This window comes from Ambystoma mexicanum, chromosome 8 (assembly GCF_040938575.1).
Source record: "Ambystoma mexicanum isolate Mex_15411 chromosome 8, UKY_AmexF1_1, whole genome shotgun sequence".
Classification (NCBI taxonomy): domain Eukaryota; kingdom Metazoa; phylum Chordata; class Amphibia; order Caudata; family Ambystomatidae; genus Ambystoma; species Ambystoma mexicanum.
Window position 1 is genome coordinate 9,508,273 of NC_090929.1, and position 24,219 is coordinate 9,532,491.

The 24,219-nt window shown below is 50.5% G+C and overlaps 1 protein-coding gene across 5 annotated transcripts in view; it reads right to left on the bottom strand.

Moving 5' to 3' along the window:
- Positions 1 to 24,219, bottom strand: part of FPGS (folylpolyglutamate synthase) — a 669,976-nt gene that overhangs the window by 198,712 nt on the left and 447,045 nt on the right. For all 5 annotated transcript variants that reach the window (XM_069609126.1, XM_069609123.1, XM_069609125.1 and 2 more), the window contains 3 exons: positions 16,142 to 16,219; positions 15,896 to 15,957; positions 1,332 to 1,434 (listed from right to left, as the gene is read on the bottom strand). In XM_069609126.1, the coding sequence (XP_069465227.1) occupies positions 1,332 to 1,434; positions 15,896 to 15,957; positions 16,142 to 16,219 (243 nt within the window). The remainder of the gene's footprint in view (positions 1 to 1,331; positions 1,435 to 15,895; positions 15,958 to 16,141; positions 16,220 to 24,219) is intronic.

A 24,219-nucleotide genomic window follows, 5' to 3' on the forward strand; every position in this document is an offset into this window, starting at 1 on the left:
GTAAAAATCTAAAGATGGCTGCCAGAGGAGGGGCTTAAGGGGAGGGCAGTCATTGGCTGGGGGCAGTATGACCCAGAGCTCAGTGATTGGTTGTTAGGAGAAAGACAGTACAGAAAGGAAACAAACTGATTTTTCTTTTACAGAGGATTCCCAGCCCGACGACAGGAAATATTCATGAGCATGTGAATCCATGCCAGACCCCATGCTGGAGACCCTTGAACTGTGGTCACTTGTGTCTTGCTGTTGATGCCATGCCTTCCTTACAGAAATCACTCATTGTTACTGGAATTTGCATTGGGGCACCACATAGTGGGCGTTTGCACTGTGGCATCACTCGATACAGGCATTTGCATGGGGGCATCACAATAGTGGGCATCTGCATTGGGCATCACTCATAGTTACTGTCATTTGCATTGGGGCATCACATAATTGCATGCATTTGTACTAGGGCATCACTCATTTTTACTGTCATTTGCATTGGAGTATCACATACTTGCGGGCATTTGCACTGGGGATTCACTCAGTTACTGGCATTTGCATTGCAGGCATTCGCATCGAGGCATCACATCCCCCCTCAAACTGGGGAGAGTGGTGGGCACGAGGGGGGAAGAGAGTTGGTCTCACATTGGGGAGAGTGGGGGGAACAAGGGGCTTGGGAGGAGAGTTGTGGGGTTGCATTATTATGTTGAGGTATAAGAAAATGGCAATAAAAACAAATTTCTTTTAAAAAAGTGAATTCATCCTTCAACAGCCTTAATGTAGTAAAGGGGCATGTGTCCTGAGGCGGCCTCTACTGGGTGCTAAGTGCACTACGCAAGGCAACAGTGAAACTAATGGAGACCATGAACCTTGGTTGCCTATGGCATCTGGGTGGTCCCCACACTCTGGAGTCCACATTTCTAGGCAGGGACAAGGAAGTCTGCACACTTAGCAACGCTGGTCTATTAGTACTTACCCCACCCTTATGCTTGGAGTGCCACCTCTGGGATATACACAAACCATACTCCCTCCCTTCCTCAGCAGCACCTGCACTCACAAATGTTTCTGTGAGCAGAGCCTCAATCGATTGTCACATGTTTCACCTCCCTTAAGAGAGCAACACAGCAATCCACTCCTCCAGCATGAAAGACACACTAACCTAATTCACAGCTAGACTGCCAAATCAACGACTAAGGTGTGGTTAGTGCATGTTGCAATGTTGACAGTTACTGAAAACAGCAAACTCATTTGTCTCGATACCCAGTTTCGCAAACTGAAAATCGCCCCCCTTGCCCACCCGCCTACCTGCTATAGACAATAACCATTCTGGTGCCGTCTCCCTCAAGCCTTACCTTGAAGATGCCACCCTTCTGCCAGGCAATCTTTTCGATGGTGTCCCCCAGGATGCTTGTGTGGTCGATGCCCAGAGAGGAGATTCCGCATACGATAGGCTTCCTAAGGAGAGTGAACAGTGATGAGTCTTATGCAGAGCAGTTGAATAAAAAAAAAGAAAATCAGGCTCTTGTGCTGCATAACCAATTCTTAACTAGTACATCAGACACAAGAATCCCACACAGCTTCTCATTACCAACTAAACAAGACCAACAAAAGGGCTACAGACTGATATACAAAGAGGCATGGGAGCTCCGTCACGCTGGCCATGCCCGGTACAAAATGGCTGTGGTCAGAGAACAATGAAAATCAAGACCACTGGCAGAAAGGCTGTAGAACTGCATGCACCCATGTGATATGAACAGGCCCAAAGTCTGAGCAGAAGCCATCAAGCAGGACCACCAAATAATGCCTGTGAGGCACCTGCAATAAGAAACAGGCCCACGACTGGGGAGGGGTGGCAATGTTCTAATCAGACTTATGGTCATGGAGTCATGTAATGGTTGCCGGCCCTGTGCTTGTGAAGCACCTGCCACTGTGCTATTAAGCAGAGATGGAATATTTGGTTTCCGCTACCTGCTTTTCTCAGCGTGCCATTTGTTTGGCTTCCTCTTTCTTTGGGTTAGAGTGATGCGCTGCATCTAATATATCCATCTGCAGATTTCTTGTGTGGCTTTAGGAAAGACGTTCTTTTTGCTGCTTTCCTCCCATAGATTTCTACGGACACCCTTTCCTTTTGCTTGTTTTGAATTTATCCTTCTGCTTCACTTCCCTTTTGTTCATTCTTATGGCAAAACTCATCAGTCCATAAGACTATCAGTACTGAGAGACTATGGGCCTCATCAAGATATTGGCAGTAGTCTGGTGGTAAATCCGTCGATATAGCGCCAAACTAAATTACTGTTACCACTTGGTCCCGTGGAGTTACCACTTGATTACAAGTGATGGTAATTGCCCACTTTTGAAGTCCATAGGACTCCATGGGAATTTTTGGCAGAATTACTGTGCGGTAAATCTGCCGTTTCTGGTGGAAGTGGATGATTTACCCCCAGCAGACAGCTGGAGGATGTTAGGGAGAATTCTCTGTTTAGGCTGAATTTCCTAATCTAGTGAGTCCCCCAGCAGCTTTGCTGGATTTTTGGGGTTTATTTTTATCTCCTGCCAAGAGTGAGACTCTTTTACCCTCACTCTTGGGCATGATTTGAGTGTGTTTCTTTGAATCTAGATGTGTTTAATGGGCTATGGGGTCTTTTACTCCATAGGGCTTCATGTGGTTTTGTGATGTGTGTTACAGCACCCTCAGTGCAGTAACACAGGGGTGTCATAGTGATCCCCCAGTGTAGACTCCATACCCTGGGACTGACTACGGTCTCCCAGGGCATGTAATGTCACCATTGACTTTACTAGTCTTGAATTCTGAACAGAACCATTACAAACCATCATTTTGTGGACGTACTGGTTGGGGCAATTCGATTGCCCTGGGGTCTGTTAGTCGAGGGGGCACGTCTCCGTCCCCCCTGATCGAGTTTTGGCTGGTGGCAGTGGATACTACTTTTTGTATTCAACCGCGAATATTTCTCTATGGGATTTTCCCATTGTTCGAGGCTACTATCTTTATTTATTTAATTACGATAGCCTAGAACATACCGCCGGTTTATTTATTTAATATTAATTCTCCGGTTGGTATTGGTATTTTTTGCCAAAACCCGGTTCTAAAATGGCGTTTGTGTTCTCTTCTGTGACTCCAACCCAAGTTGAGCCCTTTATTCCACTTTTTGGCGGGCTTCTCCACAGAAGCCCTCCAAAGTGGTGCCACTCTGTCTGGGGTACTTAAGAGGGGTGGAGGGGGATTTCGGCACCCTGGACCGAGTTGCCTAGGCAACTCGAGTCGCACTCTGTCCTGATTGGCCCAAGTGGTGAGCCAGCCGGCTCACCACTTAACATGTTTGAGTGACAGCTAGGCTGAGTGAATGGGGGTTTTCTGCATAAAGGCAGGGGTTTGGGGACTGGAACTTCAGAAGACGCCACAGGACCTAAGAATCCGAAGGAGAAGCTGAGCCGACCTGCCACGACGACACCACCGGGGGAGCCCTGCTGGACCGACTCACCACTTTTCCCAACGACAGAGGAGATCTCCCGCCAGAGAGTCTTCTTCCTTTGACTGGTGGGGATAACCAGTTTCACCGTCTTTTCGCCTTCCCGAGGCATCTCGTGGCCGCCTTGCCTGTGCCAAGCACCCCAGCAACCGGAATACCATGTTTTACCACGACCGCGAAATAAGGAACAAGTTACTTACCTGTAACTGTTGTTCTCCAGCATGGGTCTGGCATGGATTCACATGCTCATGAATATTCCCCGTCGTCAGGCTGGGAATCCTCGGTAAAGAAAAAACCAGTATCAGTTTCGTTTCTGATCTGTCTTTCGTAGTAGTAACCAATCACTGGTCTCTGCGTCATACTGACCACAGCCAATGACTGCCCTCTACCTAAGCACCGCCTCTGGCAGCCATCTTCAGATTTGGAAGCACGTGAAGTGGCAGTATGACCAAGTGAAGAGCCGCAGAGGGGTAGGCCGGAGGGTTCGCATGTGAATCCATGCCAGACCCATGCTGGAGAACAACAGTTACAGGTAAGTAACTTGTTCCTTCTCCAGCATGACGTCTGGCATGGATTCACATGCTCATGAATAAAGAATACATAGCAGTACACACATGCACAACCACGGGAGGTGGCAAAGGCTCAACATTAAGCATTACATCAAACTCAACATTAAGCATCTTACCTCCTCACCAGGCTCACCTCAGGCGAACAGGTTGAGCAGCACTGCTTGGCCGACCCTGGACTCCTCCCTGGAATCCCGATCGACGCAGTAGAATTTCGTGAAGGTATGCGTCGACCTCCACGTAGCAGCCCTGCATATGTCCAGCAGGGGCACACCAGAAAGGAACGCCGTGGTAGCTGCGATCGCTCTGGTGGAATGGGCTCTCGGACGGCCAGGCAGCGGTCGGTTTGCCAACTGATGACAGTACATGATACAGCCGGAGAGCCATCTGGAAATGGAAGCCTTCGAGAGAGCCTTCCCCTGATTGACAGGTCCAAAGTTCACAAAGAGTTGTGACGTCTTCCGAAAACACTTCGTGCGGTCCACGTAGAACTTCAGCGCTCTAGCCACATCCAGCGAGTGCAAAGTCCTCTCAGCCGGCGACGAAGGCGACGGGAAGAACACAGGCAACACCAAGGGTTCGTTGAGATGGAAGTCCGACGGTACCTTGGGCATGAAGGAGGGGTGCGTCCTGAGCACTACCCTCGTGTCGTGAAAAGTCAAGTACGGGGCCTTGCAGGAAAGCGCCTGGATCTCTCCCACCCGTCGTGCGGAGGTGATGGCCACAAGAAACGCTGTTTTCCACGACAGAAACTTCAACGGGGCCGAGTGCAGAGGCTCGAACGGAGGTCCCATGAGCTTGGTCAGCACCACGTTGAGCTCCCACGCCGGGGCCGGAGCCTTCACCGGCGGGAACGATCTGAACAGTCCCTTCATAAACTCTTTCACCAGACGATGAGACCACAAGGACGTCCGCCCCGTGGTTCTGGTGTATCAGGAGATCGCAGCAAGATGAATCTTGATGGACGCGTGTGCCAGTCCAGCTTTGGCCAGCGTCAGCAGGTACGGCAGTACCTGGGGGGCCGTAATCCGTAGAGGGTTAATCTTCTGTGCGTGGCACCAGACAGAGAACCTCTTCCATTTGTGTCCGTAGCATTTAAGAGTCGAGGACGCCCTGGCCTTTGCAAGAACCTCTCTGCAGTCGGCCGGTATGTCGTATCCTCCAAACTCTAGCGCTGCAGGAGCCAGGCCTGCAAGTTCAGCGATTTCGGATCGTGGTGGAGGATGGCGCCTCCTTCCCTGGAGAGTAGATCTGCGTCCACCGGCAGCTTGATTGGCGGGGACGTTGACAAGTCCAGAAGGTCCGGGAACCATATCTGCCTCGGCCACGCAGGTGCGACGAGGATCATCCTGCACCGTGACCTCTTGAGCTGGTTGACGAGCCGGATTAGCAGTGGCAAAGGAGGGAACGCGTAGAGGAACAGGCCCTCCCAGGGGAACGAGAAAGCATCGCCCATGCTACTAGCCTGGGGAAACCTGCTGGCGAACCTCCGGCACTTGGAGTTCGTCGCCGTCGCGAACAGGTCGATCTGGGGTGTGCCCCACCGTCGGAAGAGGCGATCCACTAGATCCTGCCGTAGTTCCCACTCGTGGCACGAGCGCAGCTCCCTGCTGAGTGAGTCGGCGATGGTGTTTTTTATCCCTGCCAGATGAAACGGCACCAGAAACATCCTTTGGGCGACGGCCCAATGCCACAGGTGCTGCGCCTCCTTGGACAGTGCTGGGGACCTGGTTCCGCCCTGTTTCCTGATGTAAAACATGGTGGTGGTGTTGTCGGTGAAGATCCTCACCACCTTGCCCTTGAGGGACGGAAGGAAGGACCTGAGGGCCCAGAACACTGCACGGAGCTCCAGGACGTTGATATGGAGGGACTTCTCCTTCGGGAGCCAAAGGCCTCTCGCGTGCAGATTTTCGGTGTGCGCTCCCCACCCTTCCAGGGAGGCATCCGTGGTCACTGTCTCCTGGTGGTCTGGGGTCCGGAAGTCCATGCCCGCCGTCAGATGCGCGCGGGTGCCCCACCACCGGACCGCTCGGCGGAAACTCTCGTCGAGTGTGATCCTCTCCTCGAAGCCGCCCGTCGTTTGGATCCAGCGCGCGTCCAGGAACTCCTGCAACGGGCGCATCCGGAGCCTGCACATGGGAATGAGGTAGATGCAAGAAGACATCATTCTGAGGAGGGACTTGATGGACCTCACCTTGGCTGCGTCGGAAGCCAACATCCGCTGTACCTTGCCCAGGATGGACCTGGTCCTTTCCTCCGACGGGGAGGCCAGAAGGCACACTGTCGAGCTTCGCTCCCAGAAACAGTGCGTTTTGCGCGGGTACCAGGTGGGACTTGGCGTAGTTCACGGAGAATCCCAGGTCCCTGAGAAGTTGGACGGTCCTTGCCGTGTGCTCCACGGCGAGCTCCCTCGTCTTGGCTCGGATGAGCCAGTCGTCCAGGTAGGGGTAGACGTGGATCCCCTCGCGGCGCAGCTGCGCCGCCACCGGTGCAAGGCACTTGGTGAATACCCTGGGTGCCGACCGTAGTCCGAAGGGGAGGGCTTTGAACTGGTAGTGACGCCCTTGGACCACAAACCTGAGGAATTTTCGGTGCCCCTTTAGGATGGGAATATGGAAGTAGGCATCCTCCGAATCCAACGATGACAGGAAGTCTCCTTCCTCCAGCTGACCCAGGACGTGCTGGAGGGTGACCATCCGGAACTTCTGCGCCTTGATGAACTTGTTCAGACGTCGCAGGTCTAGGATGGGGCGCCATCCTCCCGTCTTCTTCTTCACGAGGAAGTATCTCGAGTAAACTCCGGAGCCCCGAAGCCTCTTTGGGACGAGTTCGATGGCGCCCTTCCTGAGCATCGCCCTTACCTCCAGGAGAAGCTGAGGGACGTGAAGCTCTTTCCTGGCCACGGGGGGGACGCGCGGGCACCTTCTTTGAAACTCGAGCGCGTGGCCCCGGGCTAAGGCGTCCAGCACCCAACGGTCGGTGGAGATGGACTCCCACACGCTGACGAAGCTCGCCAGCCGGCCTCCCACCGGGGTGCTTCGGTGGGGGCCCGACCCCACGGCCGGTTCAATCCTGTTTCGACGAGGCTTTGCCGCCTCGACCTCCTTGGCGACGACGGCGGGGTCCGCCAGACTTGCCTCGTCCTCTGTAGGCCTCCCGAGACGACGAGCGGGCCGCTTGACGGTAGGTGGAGAAACCGCCGCCGGAACCTTTGGAGGCGCCCTTGCCTCCGCTGCTCCGAAAGGGCGTTCGTCGTTGCTGCAGAACCCCAAGGGCCCGGGCCGTCTCAGTGTCCGCTTTAATGGCCTGAAGGGAGTCGTCCACTGTTTTCCCAAACAGGTTGTTCCCATCGAACGGCATGTCCAGGACTCTGGTCTGTACGTCTTGACGGAAGTCCGTAGCCTTGAGCCATCCACGCCGCCTAAGGCACACGCCGTTGCCCAACTGGCGAAACCCAGTGTCAGCGATGTCCGTCGCAATAGTGATGGCGTGGTCCGACGCCACCTCACCTTCCTGTAGGATCTCCAGGGCATCCGCCCTCTTGTCGTCCGGTAGGAAGTCCAGCAGGGGAGCCAGTTTGTACCATAGCTCCCTGTCGTAGCGGGCCACGATCGCCAAGGCGTTGGCCGCTTTAATCGTCGTCGCTGCAGACGAGATGACCCTGCGTCCCATAGCGTCCAATTTCTTTCCCTCGCCGTCCGGTGGGGAAGTCGATGTGGAGGCCGCACCCCACCCCCGCTTTCTTCCTGGCCGCCGCGGAGACGACAGAGTCCGGGGTAGGCTGCGCCCAGAGGCACAGGGGGGCCGCGTCCGGGACCCGGTACTTCTTCGCGTACCGGTCTCTTCTAGCTGGCGTCGTGGAAGGGTTCTTGAGGAGGGCGAGGCCCTCATCCCAAATGTCGTCCAGTAGAGGCACCGCGAGGACAGTCTTCCTCTTGGCCTCGCGCCGTTGATAAAGGAATCCTTCCTTTTTCTTCTCCTCAGGGCAGAGTTGGAAAAGCTCGGATGCCCTGGCGATCATGGAGTGGAACGATCCAATCTCGTCGGGCGGAGAAGCCCTGGTGGGAGGTGACGAGGGCAGATCCTCGTCGTATACCTCGTTGTCCGTGCCCGTCGCTGCCGTGTCAGTCCCTGTATCATCCCCTCGGGTGGACGGGGAGGGCTGGACGGGGCGCGACGGCTGAAAAGGAGGTGGAGGGTGAATCCTCCTTTTCTTGGGCGGGGGAACACCAGAAGGTCCCGGATGCCCCGACGGGAGAGGTTCCTCCGTCGGCAACGGTAGTCTCGTCCTTATCTCTGAGCATAAGGACTGTATAGCCAACAAAATGGCCGCCGAGTTGTCTTGCGGCGCTGGCAGAGGGGAATCCGACGGGCGATCAGGGGCCCCGTCGGCACCCTCGACGATGTCGTCGTCACCCGTGTCGGGATCCATCCCGACGGGCCGGTCTTCTTCCACGCCAAGGCCGTGGCTTAAGACCTCGATCAGCTCCTCCTCCGAGGTTGAAGCCGAATCTACGACGACGCCCTGCCCCCCCTTTTTCTTCCCCGCCGGGGATTTCACGGGGGTCCTATCGATGGGCACAAAAGAGGACTCCCTCTGAGGTGGCAGGGAGACTCTGAGCCCCGAGGTCGCCACCACTGGTGTAGCCTCCACAGGCTGAGCCAGGGCCGCCGTGACAGTATCGATAGAGGGCTTGGCCGGATGGATTAAGGCCTTCACCACCTTAGGTGCGCTCACCGCCTTATCCTTGAGGGGAGGGGGGGGACACTGCCTCGCTCCCCCTCCGATGGGGCCTTCGAGCTCGACCGGGGCCTCTCCAGGAGCTTTGCCGGGTGCTCGCCCTTCCTCTTACCCGACCCAGAGCGTTGGCTCGTGGCTGAAGGTGCCGGGGAGGGTGCGCCCTGCCTGGCGCCCGTAGAGCCCGACCGTTCGGCGCTCCCGGTGCCAGCGGACTCGCAGTGCTTGGCCTTGTGTTGGACCCCCGTCGCCGGGGCGTCCTCAAAGGTCTTAGAAGACCGCTCGGATTTCTTCCTCTTCTTCTCGCCTGACGGGCTCTTCCCTTCCAGCCAGTTGGCGAGACGTTGATGGCGGTCCTTCATGGTCCGCTCCGACATGTTGCCGCAAAACGCACAGTCCTTCTCCACGTGCGTCTTGTCCTCATGTAAGCAGTAGAGACAAAAGGAGTGTTCGTCCTCCTTAAAGACGGTCTGCAGCTGGCATCCAGGGCAGACCCTGAACAGCTTTCCGGGCGTCGAGCTTCCCTTCTCCTGGGCCATGTCCGGGCCTGAGAAGCTTCTGGAGTCCTCCAAAGCGTAGCTCGACAAAATCTTCACCCTTGAGGGGCGCAGACGAATCCGACACGGGTCCCCGTTGATCGGATGGAGAGTCGGTGGAGCTTGAGGCTCTTTTGACACAAAAAAACGAAGTTTTTGAGCAAAAAACGTGAAAAAAAATAGCACTAACGCTCGAGAGCAATAGCACGAGGATCCCAACACATGAACGTGCGCTAAAAATCTGAAGATGGCTGCCAGAGGCGGTGCTTAGGTAGAGGGCAGTCATTGGCTGTGGTCAGTATGACGCAGAGACCAGTGATTGGTTACTACTACGAAAGACAGATCAGAAACGAAACTGATACTGTTTTTTTCTTTACCGAGGATTCCCAGCCTGACGACGGGGAATATTCATGAGCATGTGAATCCATGCCAGACCCCATGCTGGGGAAAGGGTATTACCTTTAACTGGAAAACTCTGCGACTGGTTTCTTCCCTGGAAGTGCAACGACCTTCATCTTTCCTCCAAGTCGAGATCTTCTCTTTCCCTGGACGACGAGACTTGCACCCGCTGCCAGGAACAACTGCCACTGCTGGAGGATCCTTCCCACTTAAGGTACCGTGTCCCGCCTGGCTTCCCGTGCCACCGACTGTACGGGGTAGATTTAGCCCCCGGCTTTCGAACCTGGGCTAGCCTGGGACACCCTGGCTAAACTTTTCTGAGCCTCTCTAAACTCTTTTCGAACTTTCTGCAAGACTTTCTAAGCCTAGTGTAACTGTGTGATCTTGGGCGCATTTGTGCTCTGCTCTCTCTAAGAGTGGGCCCAGCCTATGGACTTTGGCTCACCAGTGACTTTTGCTCTTCTGCCTTGCTAAAAGTGTTCCTAAATCTTAGAGTGGTGTATCCTCACATATTCTGTCTTTTTCCCTCCCTTCTTCATAAACTTATTGGAGTGCCATCTATAGTTAAGCGCTCACCTCTGTATGGAAATAAGCGGTGTTAACTAAGACTTATCTGATAAGGAATAAGGGTTGTATATATTATAATAGTAACTGTGTTTAGAGTGTTTTACAATAAGAGTGCTCGAGTGTTTCAAACAGTGTGTTTTTAAATAAATAAATGATATACTTTGATACCAAAGCTCTGGTCAGTGTTTGCTTGTATTATTGTGTCTGAGTGCCTATTGTGTATACTTTGCATACTGCCTAACTCTTCTTGAGGGAAGTCTGACTGCTCAGCCACAGCTACCAGGTAAATCTGGGTGGTACAGACTGCTACCAAGTGGGTTTACTGCTAACACCTGTAGTCCTAAATCTTTTGCAGTGTTCCCAAAGGGAACTGCACAGGTTTCTGCCTAACAGAGGAAAATCCTCCACTTTTCCTCAGAAAAACAGCAAGTCTCTCCAGAGTCTGCTTTCAGTGGCAATTGTTGTGGGAGGACCCATTAGCAACCTTTAAAGCTGCTTTCCCCGCAGAGCGGACCACGGAGTGAATTGCGGAGCGAATTGCAGTCGTCAGTGGCATCAAGATTCCACGGCATTAAGGGTGTGGTGCGCTGACGGTGCGACCACCTGGAAATGTCTGAGCTATCCGACAGATGGCTACGGAGCAGCCGCCCATCACGGGAAGACTGGGGTATGGAACCTCGTAGCCCCTTAAAACCATCTTCTCGTCCAAAGCGGCTGACATCTGCTCCAACCTGTATGCAAATGCCGGCCCAAGACGAGGAGACAGGTACGTTACTAATCTGAAGCACGGAAAGCGCTGAAAGCATTGAAAGCATTGAAAGTATTGAAAGCATTGAAAGCATTGAAAGCGCAGACATTGTCCAGACATATCCGGAAACAATCTAAGTAAGCGAAAATTCCAATTTAAATTCCAATGGGCTCCCGCTTTTACAGGGTGATTCGAATAAACTGCCTGAAACTGCTGTGCTGCCCGACCCCCACCCCGCGGAGGGAGAAACCCTGCTACTCTCACAGAGTCAGCCTCATGAGACGGCTAGCCCTCAGCGGAGAAAGCAGCTGGCTGCCAAGAAAAGGAGTTTCGAACCATCAGTGAACACGGAGGATAAAGGGTTAGCGGAAAACTCCCTACCTGCTGTTCTGGGCACCGGTGTCTTCCCTGGGTTGCTTGCCGGTGTCGGTGCAGCTCCCGAGATTCCCCAGACACCCAAGATGTCATCGGAGCTCCGGCGAGCACACGGGGTGAGCAGAATGGGGAGGACGTTGGAGGGAGGGTCCAAAACACGGGGCCCGCCCAGAAAGAGGAGATAGCTGGAGGGATTTCCCTCCCGCGGGAGGGAAATTCCATCTCCATCAAAGCTGACTCAGCGGGCACAGTGGGCAAAGAGCCCCCTGTTTTCATCCGTGTGCCTGCTGCTTGCGAGCCGGAGATCCTGGAGTCAGAAAACTCCCCGGACCGCCAAAAAGCTTCAAAAAACCCAATTCAGTGCAACAATGTGCAGATTGAGGTACATCCATAAAACAAAGTGGAAGATTTAAAGAGCCCCTCCCAGGAAAACGCCAACAGGCAGCCCACAACTGGGCTGAAACATACAGAAAACTTAGCCCAAAGTAATAAGGAGGTGGAAGTAACAGACTTACTACCATCAAATAAAACGAGTTCATCGGCCAAAAGAGAGATCATGGAGAAAGAAATCCTGATGACTCGATCAAGAGAAATACCAAAGTATGTGGATTGCTCATACGTAGCATCGATCTCGGAAAGTGAAGAAGAATGGACCTCCCCATCAAAAAAGAGCAGGAATGAAAATGGGAAACCAAATACAGGACAAAAAAGGGTTTGTTTTCCTCAGTGGTTTAGTTCTTTCCAGGTAGAACATGACTGCCCTGCGCACATCTAGTGTGTGCAGGCTTCTTTCGGCCATGCTAGTGGGATTCTGGAAAAAAGTAGGTAGTTTAATCGATTGGTTCACATGGAACTTCGAAATGAATTTAGGTGCAAATCTGGGGTGAGTGTGCAGAACTACCTTATCCCTGTGGACTGTACAAAGGGGTCTAGAACAGAAATAGCCTGTAGTTCGCTAACCCTTCTGATAGGAGCGATAGTCACTAGGAAGGCCGTTTTATAAGTCCGGTCTTTTAGACTTGCTTTATGCATTGGCTCAAAGGGAGCTCCATGAGCCTGGTCAAAACCACATTTAGGTCCCACCCAGGAGCTGGGTGAGAAATGGGAGGATAAATCCTCTTAAACCCTTCCATAAAGGCCTTAATCACTGGTATCTTCCACCAGAACACTTTTTGTTGTGATGTGGTGTAGGCTGAGAGAGCAGCCAGATGAACCTTTAGGGAATTGAAGACCAACCCAGTGTCAAACAGATGGGTATGGTACAACACAATGTGTGTGGGTGAGCAATCCATGGGATTGATGTCCATGGAATTACACCAGATGACAAAACGTTTCCATTTACTGGCATAGCAATAACGTGTTAGGTTTTCAGGCTTCCCTGGGTATGTCCATGCACCTCTGAGGGAGCTGTAGGTGTCCAAACTCTGTGACCTCAAGAGCCAGGCTGCTCAGTTCAGAGTTTGTGGGCATGGGTGTAGGGTCTCCCCCCTGTCCTGAGACAACATGTTGTATGGGCAGGGTAGTTTTATTGGTGGGGAGAGGGACATTTCCATCAGATGGACAACCAGGGTTGGCAGCCCCACATGGGGGCCACCAGTATCATTTTAACTGGTTCCTGGTGCAACTTGTGCACTATCTTGTTGAGAAGGGGACTCTGGGGGGGGAGGGGGGGGAGTGGGGGGGGGGGGGGGAGCATAGACATTTCCTTGACCATGTTATCCAGAGACCGTTCGCCTTGGAGCGGTTCTGGGGGTACCTGGAGGTGTAGTCTTGGCATTGGGCGTTCTCCTGGGTTGCGAACAGGTCGATCTCTGGGAAGCCCCATTCTGCAAAGATGTTGGACACAATGTCTTCGTGCAAATGCCATTCGTATTCTTCGGGCAGAGGAAAATCTCTGCTGAGCACGTCTGCCAGACGATTGAGTTCCCCTGGAACATGTTGGGACAACAGAAACGAAACATCTTGTGTCAGAGCCCATATCCAAATGTTTTGGGACAGCTTGGATAGCACTGGAGAGTGCCCCCCGTTTGCTCAGGTAATACATGGCTGTAGTGCCGTCTGTTAGAATCAGCACTGTCTTCCCTTGCAGTTGCATCTGAAAAGCCTTGACCACCGCTAATAGCTTCAGTAAGTTTATATGATTGGCCGCTACTTGTGGGGACCACACTCCATGCGCTGTCTGCTGAAGCAAGGCAGCCCCCCCACCCAGTGAGAGATGCGTCTGGTGAGAGTGGCTGCAGGGGTCCCCTTCGAAAGGTTTTCTCTTGACCACCACTGCAGAGAGAGAACGAGGGCTGGCGAGACAACTACCAGACCTTCCCATTGTCCGCTGGCCTGACACCACTGGCTGTTGAGCCACTCTTGCATGGGCCGCATGCGCAGCCGCGCGTGGGGAACCAAGTATATGCACAACGCCATTGTTCCTAGCAAGCGCATGGCTTTGCGCACCGTCACCTCCGACTGGCTACGTATTGAGGGATCTGAAAAAGCATGTTCTGAACCCCTCGTTGGAGGGGAAGACGAGGCCGTCTTTCTTCCGGATTAGAGCTCCCAGAAATTGTTTTATTTGACTGGGTACTAGACTGGATTTCTTCTCGTTGATAGAGAACCCCAGACTGAGAGAAGGTCTACGGTTTTTTGGGTGTTCAAAAAAACATGTGTCATACGAGTCCCCGGTTATGAGCCAGTCGTCGAGGTAAGGGTAAACCGGGACGGATAACCTGCGCAGGTGTGCTGCAGCTACTGCCAGGACCTTCGTAAACACCCTTTACCGCCGAGGTGATGCCGAAGGGGAGTACCTTGAATTGTTAATGCCCGTCCTCTATCATGAACCTTAGATATTTTCTGTGCGCTGGCAACATGGAAATATGAAAGTATGCATCTTTCATGTCCAATGTTGCCATGTAGTCCCCCTGTTTCAACAGTGGGATCACCTCCTATAGTGTTACCATGCGTAACTTCTGAGATTTTATAAACTTGTGCTCTGGGCGCAGGTCTACAACAGGGCGCATGGTGAGGTCCTTTTTGGGTACAAGGAAGTACACTGAATAAATACCCTTGTTTACCTGAAGAATAGGGACGGCTTCTATGGCGTCCTTTCCCAGCAGCGCTTCCACCTCTTGATTCGGGATCACCAGATGGTCTGGTGAAAGGCGCCGTGAGCACGGTGGACTGAATTGTGGAGGTCGGGCGAATTCCACGCAGGACCCGTGGGTAACCGTTTTTATGACCTACTGGTCTGAAGTTATCCCCTCCCATGCCGTGAAGAAAGATGTTAAGCGCCCCCCGACCGGGGCGACATGGGAGGGGTCCTGGATCTGCTGGACATTTCTGACCGGAGGCTTCGGCTCCTCTAGGACTGGGGCCTCTACCTCTGGCTTTGCCGCGTCGGCTGACCCCTTGGAGGGTAAAATGCGGGGCTTCCTGAGGTTTGTCCGGTTTTTGACGGCCCTGCTGGCGCTTTCACCTTTTTCAACATACCTGTCGAAATAGGTGTAGGGGTTGTGTGCTTAGTGAAATGCGATTGTACGCCCCTGTCGCCGGGTGTGGTCCCTGAAGCAAGACCAGTCAGGCCTTAAAGGGTCGGGAACGGGCGTGGCGGACCCAGAAGTGTCCGCCTCGAGGTTGATCACATCCGCAACAGATATTTGGTCATTGGAGGTAGCCTCATCACTTTCGGCAGGTATGGCTTGGGGGAAGGGAGATCCACCCGCGACACACCGTACGCAGCACACCGCTTTACATGGCGCTCCTTAAGGGTCTTGGGCCGAAGGAGTTTACAAGCCACACACCGTCATGATATAAGGTAGACAGGAGTTGCACGTCCTGTGTTCGTCCTTCCAAAGATATCTGACCCTACACTTAGGGCAGAAACTAAAAGGAGTCCTTTCCATAGCAAAAGGGGAAGATGACCAGACCTAGAGGGTAAAGAGGGGGAAAGAGGAAAGACATACCGGAAATATGGCCACCCCGACCCCACTCTCCCTACTGTAAAGGCGGGCCAGAAGGCCCGGCCACGTGAATGCCTCAGCTGCCGGATCATAGGCGTTAAAATCCACCGTTGTAGACAAGTCCCCCGTAGTCTTCATCAAAGTTGTTCTTGGTGTCGAAAATAACTGACAAGTCGGTTTAGGATAAACAGTGTCTCTTATGTAAGAGCTCCGCTATAGGGCGACCAGTTATCTGGGCGGAAAAAACAATCAGAGGGACCTCGGCGCGTGAGGGGTTTTGGGTACACTACACGTCACGATAGGGATAGTGTTACAGACACGCCTATGCCGACGTCCCCGAAAGACAAGATGCAATGCTCCACGGTTACCACTGGATGTCGGACCATATGCACAGCATGTTGATTCTAAGCAGATAAACAAGCATCAGAAATGTGCATTATAAATAACCAAATTATCAAGCAGAGCGTAGTGTGACATGCATAAAACATAAATAGCAGGATCTGGACATTCTCTGGGTGTGAGACATCCCAGCGCATCAAAGAGAAGTACCTGATGATGTTTGTACAATCATAGGCTCCACCAATACCGACTTCCACAACCGCCAGATCCACCTGTGAAACAAAGGAGGGGAATTAACCGGGTCAGACCAGTCCAAGATGATTGTGTACACTAAGGGCACCAAGCCCAGCGCTGTAACTAATACAGCATGGTGCCAGGAGAGGCCCTAAAGAATAGACAGAGGGAGGTTTTTGGGCAGAAGAGGCACAAAGATCCATCCAGGAAACAAAGACCCACCTTTTCCTGCAGAAATACATGGAAAGCCATTATGGTGAGGAAGCGGAAGTAGGCAGGCATGGTGGCATGACCCGAATCCTGCGGAGACAAAGCAGAGCAAGGTTAGAAGGCCATACTAAGCAAGGCACCAGCATTAGCCCAGATGAGCCGACAGGTCTAGGCTGGTGGGCCCCAAAATGTTCTCATTTTTAGTTATTTAGAAATTACCAAGTGCATTCTTGGCCATGCAGGGTCGACCTTTTATTGCTATAAATATCGATATGCAAGCCCTACAAGTTCTCTTAACTTAATTGGTGGGATGCCTTTGGTTTGCAATAGCCTTTTTATCTCTAAATACAACCGATTTAAAAAAAGAAAAACCTGAAGAACGAATGTCTGAGCCATCTCCAAATATCAAACCTAATATCAATTACTGATTTTTGCACAGTGTGACAAGGTAAGGACAATGAACTTGCCAAGAGACGGAGGGGAAGACCTGTCACCAAGTAATCTTGGCCCAGTCCAGATTCTCAAAATGCCAGCTGGAGGAACCCGGTTTCTATCCCTTCCCTTATTGCCAACATTTATGTTTGCAAACGCGGGTCTCCAGCTGTGCCTCCTGGAACCGAAACATTCCAGTGTTCTTGCTTATTCTCAGAGTCCACCAGGCCACTGCAGGGAGTCAGCAGCAACATGCAAAGTACAACCTCTGCGAAAGGCAGTGAGAACAAGACCCAGAATGGCCCACAGGGTGATCGGAGGGGGACGTCTGCAGCAGCAGCAGCAGCACGCAATCACTACACAAAAGCTGGGACCAGAGAAATCCGCTAGCGAACTAAAAGGCCCCCTAGACAATCAGGGTCGAAAGGCAGAAAGGGATCCACCTTCCCCAAGCTACATACCAAGAAAGTGCCCCAAACAGGCATATGCTTTGGACTTTACTGGCCACCATGAATCACATTCGGCAAGCACGCACGGACGAAGTGAGTGGGGATTAGCCCCCTAATTATGCCATTTCCTCATGTATTCACACCGAGGGAAGGGGCGACTGGGTCTGATTGGCCAGGGATAGCTGTCCAATCCCAAGAGAGGACAAAGGCTAACAGCAGGGAACAGACAGGACGTGTGGGTTATCCAGCTGAGGTCAGTGGAGATGAAGGTGGAGGACCAGGAGGAGACAGGTAGCATGTGGAGGAGATTTATGCCACAGGTGAAGTATTGTCTTAGGAGTGAAAGGGGTTCTGCAGTATGAGCGTTTGTTTGGCAAGTGAGGATTTAATGTAGGGAGTGGATGTGAAGTAAAGGGTAAAGGGAGGAGGAGAGTACGAGTGAGGAGGAGAGTAGGAGATGGAGTCAGAGTGTGAGGAGGTGAGTCAAAGTGGGAGGAGAGTCATCATGGGAGGAGTAGAGTAGTACCAGTGGGAGTGGTCGAGGAGGGGAGTAGTAAAGTGGAGTGGGAAGAGTGGTAAGAAACAGTGGCAGCGAGAATTCCAAGAAGTGAAACAACGAAGGAAGAGAGGATTGGTGGGAGGAGTTCGAAGAGGGGTGGGATTAGAGCGTGAGAGGTGTGCGCGAGTGACCTTGCTTAAAGTGAACTAAGGAGTTAGCGAGTCAGCATTTTAGGGAGTAATTATGTAGTGTAAGCTTCAAATTAGGCCAGAGTTACCGTTCTGCAGCACTAACCAAGGCTTGCGGTTGTCTGAGTGAGGGAGGGATCCCAAGGGAGAGAGGGATGGCCCTAGTGTTAGGACTGATTTTCTATACTCTGGCCTGGTGGACAGATGTATAGAAGGCCAACCTATATTGTGACAGGGACAACTCTGGGGAGCTGTAGATAAACCAGTTGAAGGTAGCAAGGCGATTGGTCTAGGCTAAGTCCCAAGTGGCGGTGAGCTTGTAAGGGCTCCACAATGAGCACACACAACAAAGATGTCAAGGAACACACTTAGTCAAACAGGTATAAAAATACTTTGGCCAAAATAACAGTGAGAAATGACTACTAACAGGTAATATTACAACGCTAAAATTAGATACATATATACAAATACTGGTGTAGGGAAAAATGCATATCAAATCCCTGAAAAGGAAGGTACAGATTAGTATTAGCACTACAAGTCCACAGAGAATAACCCCCATCTTCAGAAGTCCAACCCTAAGTTGTCTGGGGCCTTTCGCCCAAAAGTTCAGCAAAGTTACCACACAGTTTGTGAAGCTGGAAAACATGAAGGTAGTGTCTCTGGGCTACAGTGAACAGTTTGAATGGTTAGGGATAAGTTAATCTAAGTAACAAACGTGTTCCCAACTTCCGGAGTGCTTGTGTGAACAAGGAATGGCAATGCCAAGGTGTTAGAAAGGTTTTATACAAGTTAGTCAACTTTTAAAGGGAGTTTTAGGGGGCAGGTAAGTATCGCTATAACTCACCCACCGTACTCCGATTCTTCAGGAGACTTGGCAGGTCGGTTCAAGAAGGTCCGAGGCCACTTTTCCGGCTGTCAGCCTCAACCCTTGATTCCCCCTGGGTTGCAGGTTCGAGCAGATCTCTGGTCATTGTCTGATGCTGGTGCAAGGACTTTGAGTGGACGAATGCAGCAAAACACTATACAGGGCCCCTCTCAGGACAGGAATGGGAGCAGATAAGCAATTTCAGAGGACGGCCACTGATGCACGGCGACGCAAAGGAATTCCCCTGCCACGGTCGAACTTTCCCTCCTATCTCGGGTCCCCTTGATGCTAGGACCATGAAATTATGCAGCTGTAAATCTTATAGGACAAGCTGAGGATCCCCCCAAGTTCCAGGACTCAACTCAGAACGGCGATGTCTGCAGCATGGTAGCCCACACTAAAAGCTGATCAGCAACAAAGCGTTCCTGATTGACTTCCAAAGGCTCTTCTTCGTAGGACTCCGAGCTGACATCGAGAATGGATGTTAACGCCACTCCCAAGGGTCGCAGCTCCTTCGCAGGACTGCTGGAGATCTTCCACATGACAGGACTCTACCAGGGCAGCAGCAGAAGTTGGTCACCAGGCCTCCTTCAGACAGGTCCACGGTCTCCTTGCAAGTCTTGTAGATGGACAGGAGTCTTGTGCCCTTCAGTTTCTTCCAGGATCTCTCTAGAGTGGGTTCAGGGGTCCTCCTCTCATCCAAAAAGCCAGGAAAGAGCAGATGCCCCTACTGACCAATGACAGATCTGGCTCACCCACACACCCCAGCAGTGGTCCAATCAGGACCGCTGGCGGCAAAACTAATTAATTCCACCCAGATATTGATATTTTATTTCTATCGCGCTTGTACACAAGTGTTTCAGAGCGCGACAAGGAAAGAGAGGGGAACAGGCAAGAACAAAACAGCGATCTTACTAGGCCCAGTGACATTGAGAACGCGCATGTGCTTGGGAAAGGGGGAAGGGAAAAGTGCATGCAAGGGGGGAGGAGTGGAAAGTGCGAAGCAGAGGAGCAACAGATAAATATATTTTTATTTTTTATTATTTGTTTTTGGTTTTGCCAGAAAACCTTTACAAAGCGAAAATCAGGATACAAATTTCATATAAAAAAACTCGATTTTACATTTCATATTTAAAAATAAAGTAGAATCAAGGCACAGAAACCAGGGATTTAACTGAAAATTCTGGTCCAAAATAACCGAGGAAGCTCACTGTCTTAACCTGTCTCTCCAAGACTTTTACTGTTGCTGCAGTGAGCAGGACTTCTTGGCCAGAAATCAGTCTATCCCAGAATGCATCTTGGACTAAGCTCTCCTCTCTAGTTACAAATCTCCCCAGTAGTGACACTCTAGTGGGCCATGTACCTTCGCACTCCATCAGCAGATGCTTCAGAGATTGTAAGTTCGGAGAGTGGTAGATCTTGCAGAGTCTCAATGCCTTCTCTCCCTGGTTTCTTTGGGTCAAAATTTCGCCAGTATGGGCTATATTCAATCTAAGTCTGAGGAAGTTGTTTCTTATTCTTTGATCAGGAAACCTTTCCAAATAGCGTGGGATGGTGCCGAGTTTTCTGTCCTCTTTCAGGAAATGGTTTGGGATTTTGAGACTTCTGACTCTAGCAATTGTTTGGATCCAGTCGGTCGTCTCTAGTTTTTTTTTCACTTTCATGGGATTCTGCATGAGTGTTTCTGTAGTTAGTTCCAGTCTGTACAAAATATGTCCCATTTTCTTTTCTAAGCCTAAAAGTTGCTTTGATGTTGCCGCTTTTAGATGTTGATTTATGTCAAAGAAGAGAGTAGGCATACTGGTTGTGATTATGTTGTGAGAGAGGGACGGAGGTTTCCACTCTGCACGGCAGCTCAAAGAGATCAGTCCCAATTCAAATCTCAGACTTGCAAGAGGAGTACACATTGGAAGATAAATCGAAGATTTCCATAAGAGGCCCTCAATTTTACTCCAGTCGTAGTTCCACAGCAAGGGCTTTGCCTCAAGGCCATAGTGGAGGACCGGGACTGCTTTGCCTATATAAAACGTCTTCAGTGGAAGTATTGAGAACTTGCAGAATCTTCTATTCAGGTTTTTCATTTGTGCTATAATGTTTGGTCTTTCCAAGGATGGAAGGTATCACCTTGTTAAAAGTTGGGTGAGCATGGATTTCATATCCCAGGTATGTCAGTTCATCCACACGTGGAATTACTTTGCAGTCCAAGACCCAGTTCCTTGAAGTCACCTTTTTTTTCTGATGTTTAAAGATGAGGATCTTAGATTTTGATGGATTAATTATCAGACAGTTTAGTTTGGCATATTCGTTAAGTTTGGACAGGAGTTGCTGCAACCCTATCGCTGAACCATCCAGGAGCACTAGGTCATCCGCGTAAGCCAACCAATAGAGTTTTCTACCATTAATCCTAGGACAGATTAGCGATGCAGAGGCTAAAAAGTCTCCAATGTCTTATAGAAATAGGTTGAAGAATAACGGTGCACCCAAACATCCTCGTCGTACTCCCTTAAGAACCTGGATTGTCTCTGATAGGTTGCCGAGGTCATCCAACCTCACCCTGGTGGTACTGTTCTTATGAAGCTCTATGAGCATAGCCAGAAGAGGGGCCAGAATCCCCCAGTTGTGAAGTTTCTGCCAGAGGATGGATCTGTCCACGAGATCAAATGCTTTGGACAGATCGACCCATACCCCATACAACGGTGAGCCTTCTTTCTCATTTGATCTTTTGCTCAGCAAGTTCAGGATGAGTCCATTAAGACTGGTAGAAAGACCTTTCCTGAAGCCTGTTTGGAGCGGGGGAAGAATCTGTCTAGAGTCCACCCATAAGGTAAGTTCTTTCAGTAATATTCTCATAAAGATTTTGCTATCTATATCCAGAAGGGCGATCGGTCGATAACATGCTGGGCTTAGCCTATCGCCCCCCCTTAAAAAATGGAAAAAAAGAATTCTTTAGAATTTCTTGATACAGATGAAAGAGTAACTTAGCCCATAGTTTTGGCTGGTTTTGTAGCACCTGGTAAGTGAGGCCATTGGGACCTGCCGCTTTAGAGGCGTAAGATGATGTAATGAGGTCCTCGATTTCTTTTTCGGTGAATGCCAGGGACCAGGAGATGTTGGGAAGAATAAAGTCTCTTGTGCCGGTTGCTTCGAAGTTTTTGGAAAGGTAAGTCTACCCACTTACGCTCCGAGACTAGGTTGCAAAAGGAACTGTTTTGGCCGGTTTCAAGTTGATTTAATGCTGCCCAGAAATGTTTGCAGTTATTTGCATTGAGGAGAAAAAGCATTCTTTCCCAGTCTTCTTGGAGTTTTTGGTGTTTGTGGTTCTTTGTCCAGTTCCGGTAGACTGGTTTGGCGTTTTTAATTTTTTGCGTACATCCAAAGGGGTCTTCTGCTGCATTCTGTTTTATATGGCATAGTGTCTGTCGCAGAATTCTTTTCTTATTGTATGTTTCCTCATCAAAATGATGGAGGTGCATCTGTTTCCCTCCGCTCTTTACTTCACTTGGTTTGCAAATAGACCACACACACTTTCCAAATTTTTCTGGATGGGTTTCCTCGGCCCATACTGACGAGGGGACTTCCTCCAAAAGGTTGTTCAGCTTTTTCCCCCCATGTTTGTATTTGACCACTTTCAGTCTACCCTTTAAACCTGTATGATGTATGAGTTGGAGGATCTCTGGATTTCAGGGAAGAAAAGTTCCAACCTGGCATGATCACTTCCCCCTTCCCAGTCTAGAGTAAGACCAGGGCAAAACAGGGTGAGGGACGATGAGACGAAAAAGTAGTCCAGAGTTTATTGCCGCACCCCTTGGCGCCAGGTTGGCCCAGCCATCCCCCCGCACCTGTTTTTTCCATTTATCATATCTAGATCCCATGACTGAAGAAAGTCCCACCATTGTTTGCTTTTTCGTATGGTGCTATGTTTGGTTTGGCCGTTTCTCCCGTGTTCTAGGTGAATATGGTCTGTATTCAAGTCCCCTGCAACTATGATCTGTGCTCCCTCGTAGTTGATCTTTGCCGTTGAAAATAGGGTATGAAGTATTTCTATGAAGTCTTGAAGTTTCGAACTGGCTGGATTCCAATAGATGTTGACCACAATTAGAGTAAGTCGAGAGGAGTTCTGTCCCATCTCTACTTTACAGGCTTGAATGCCCATTGTGTTACATAATGGAACTATTTCTTTGCTACTGGAGTTTTTAATTACTGTTAACAAGCCTCCTGCTGGTCTCCCTTTTAATTTTTGTGAGGCCTTGAGATTTAATACTGTAAATCCCTCTATCTCGATGGAGTTAGCCAACCAAGTCTCCTGGAGCAACAAAATATCATTATGTTCAAAAAGATCGTTTTTGAGTTTCTTTTTCCTCAGGAAGCTCGGGCCTCTAGTGTTCCAGGAGACTAGCCTAAGGCCTCTTTGTCTAAAGACTGGTCTGTTCCTCGCCAAGTTTCAAAAAGATTTGAGTAATGATTTCTGGAAGTTTTGTCATCAAGTTTTCATTTAGTTTAAACCCAGAAGAAACTTTAACTTTGGAGCTCACTGGACGTTCCGGCGATGGCCATACTGGTTGGTACGTCCTCCCCCCATGTGTGTATTGAGCCCAGTCGATTTCCGCACCTGCCTTCCTCCTCCGATTCATATACCCAGAGGCCTTCTTTAGCCAGGTCATCTTTGTTGCAAATGAGTGCCTGCTGTGGCTTTCTTGAGGTAAGGGCTATCTCCACGAAGAACTTGTCTTCGCTTATCGGAAAGGAGAGGTACTCGATATCTTCTGAGGAAAAGAGAAACAGGTTGGAATTCCTTTTAATTTCCGACAATAAAGCAGATCTATAGAGAGATTTCATTTTGTTCTGTGTCTCTAATCTAAGCCATAATTTTGGAATTGTAAAGTTTGGCATCGCAGTTTCTTCTTTGTTTGTGGCAGAATAATACTGATTTCTTTCAAGTTTCTCACTACCTCCATACTGAGGACGTATGTCAAGGTTTTTGAATTTCCCTGTCCCATTCCAACAGTCTTCTTCTACTGGTGTGGAACTTGATGGCGTCTCAGCTCAAGGGACTGATGGGGAAGATTCATTGGATGGGGGTAATGCAGAAACTGGTTTCCCAAATGGTTTTAAAAAAATTGGTGCCAGTTTTGTGGCAACTTGCTTTTTCTCCGCATTAGCCTCAATTGTTTTCCCCTTGTGCGATTTTTGTTATAGAAATATTGGGGCAATCTTAATGTTTGTGTGGGCCGGTTTTTGGATTAAGTTATTGGAAGTAGCAGGTAACCGGATTATGGGTTCGGTTTGCATGCCGAAGTTTGAGGTTTGAACTCTGGTGTCACTGAAACACTCCTTGTGTGATTTGGGTGCCTTCTTTTTCCCGTTTTTCCCCAGGTACCCGCTTGCTGGCCTGGGGATCGGTCGAGTTTGAAGTCTGCGAGGAATTGGTGACTGGGGATACGGTTACAGAAGAGTCAGCCATTTTATCACTTACAGGAGTTGTCAGGTTTTCCCCCAAAAAAATTTTTCCTGTTTTTTTTGGGACCTGGTTTTTCGATTTCTTCATAGTTTTGTCCAGTTGTGTGTAAAGGATGGTCTTTTTTGTTCTGCCCTCTTTACTCCTTTTTTGCCACTTTTTGCTCTTGGGTTTCTGGAGTGCTTCTGAATTCTGACTCGAA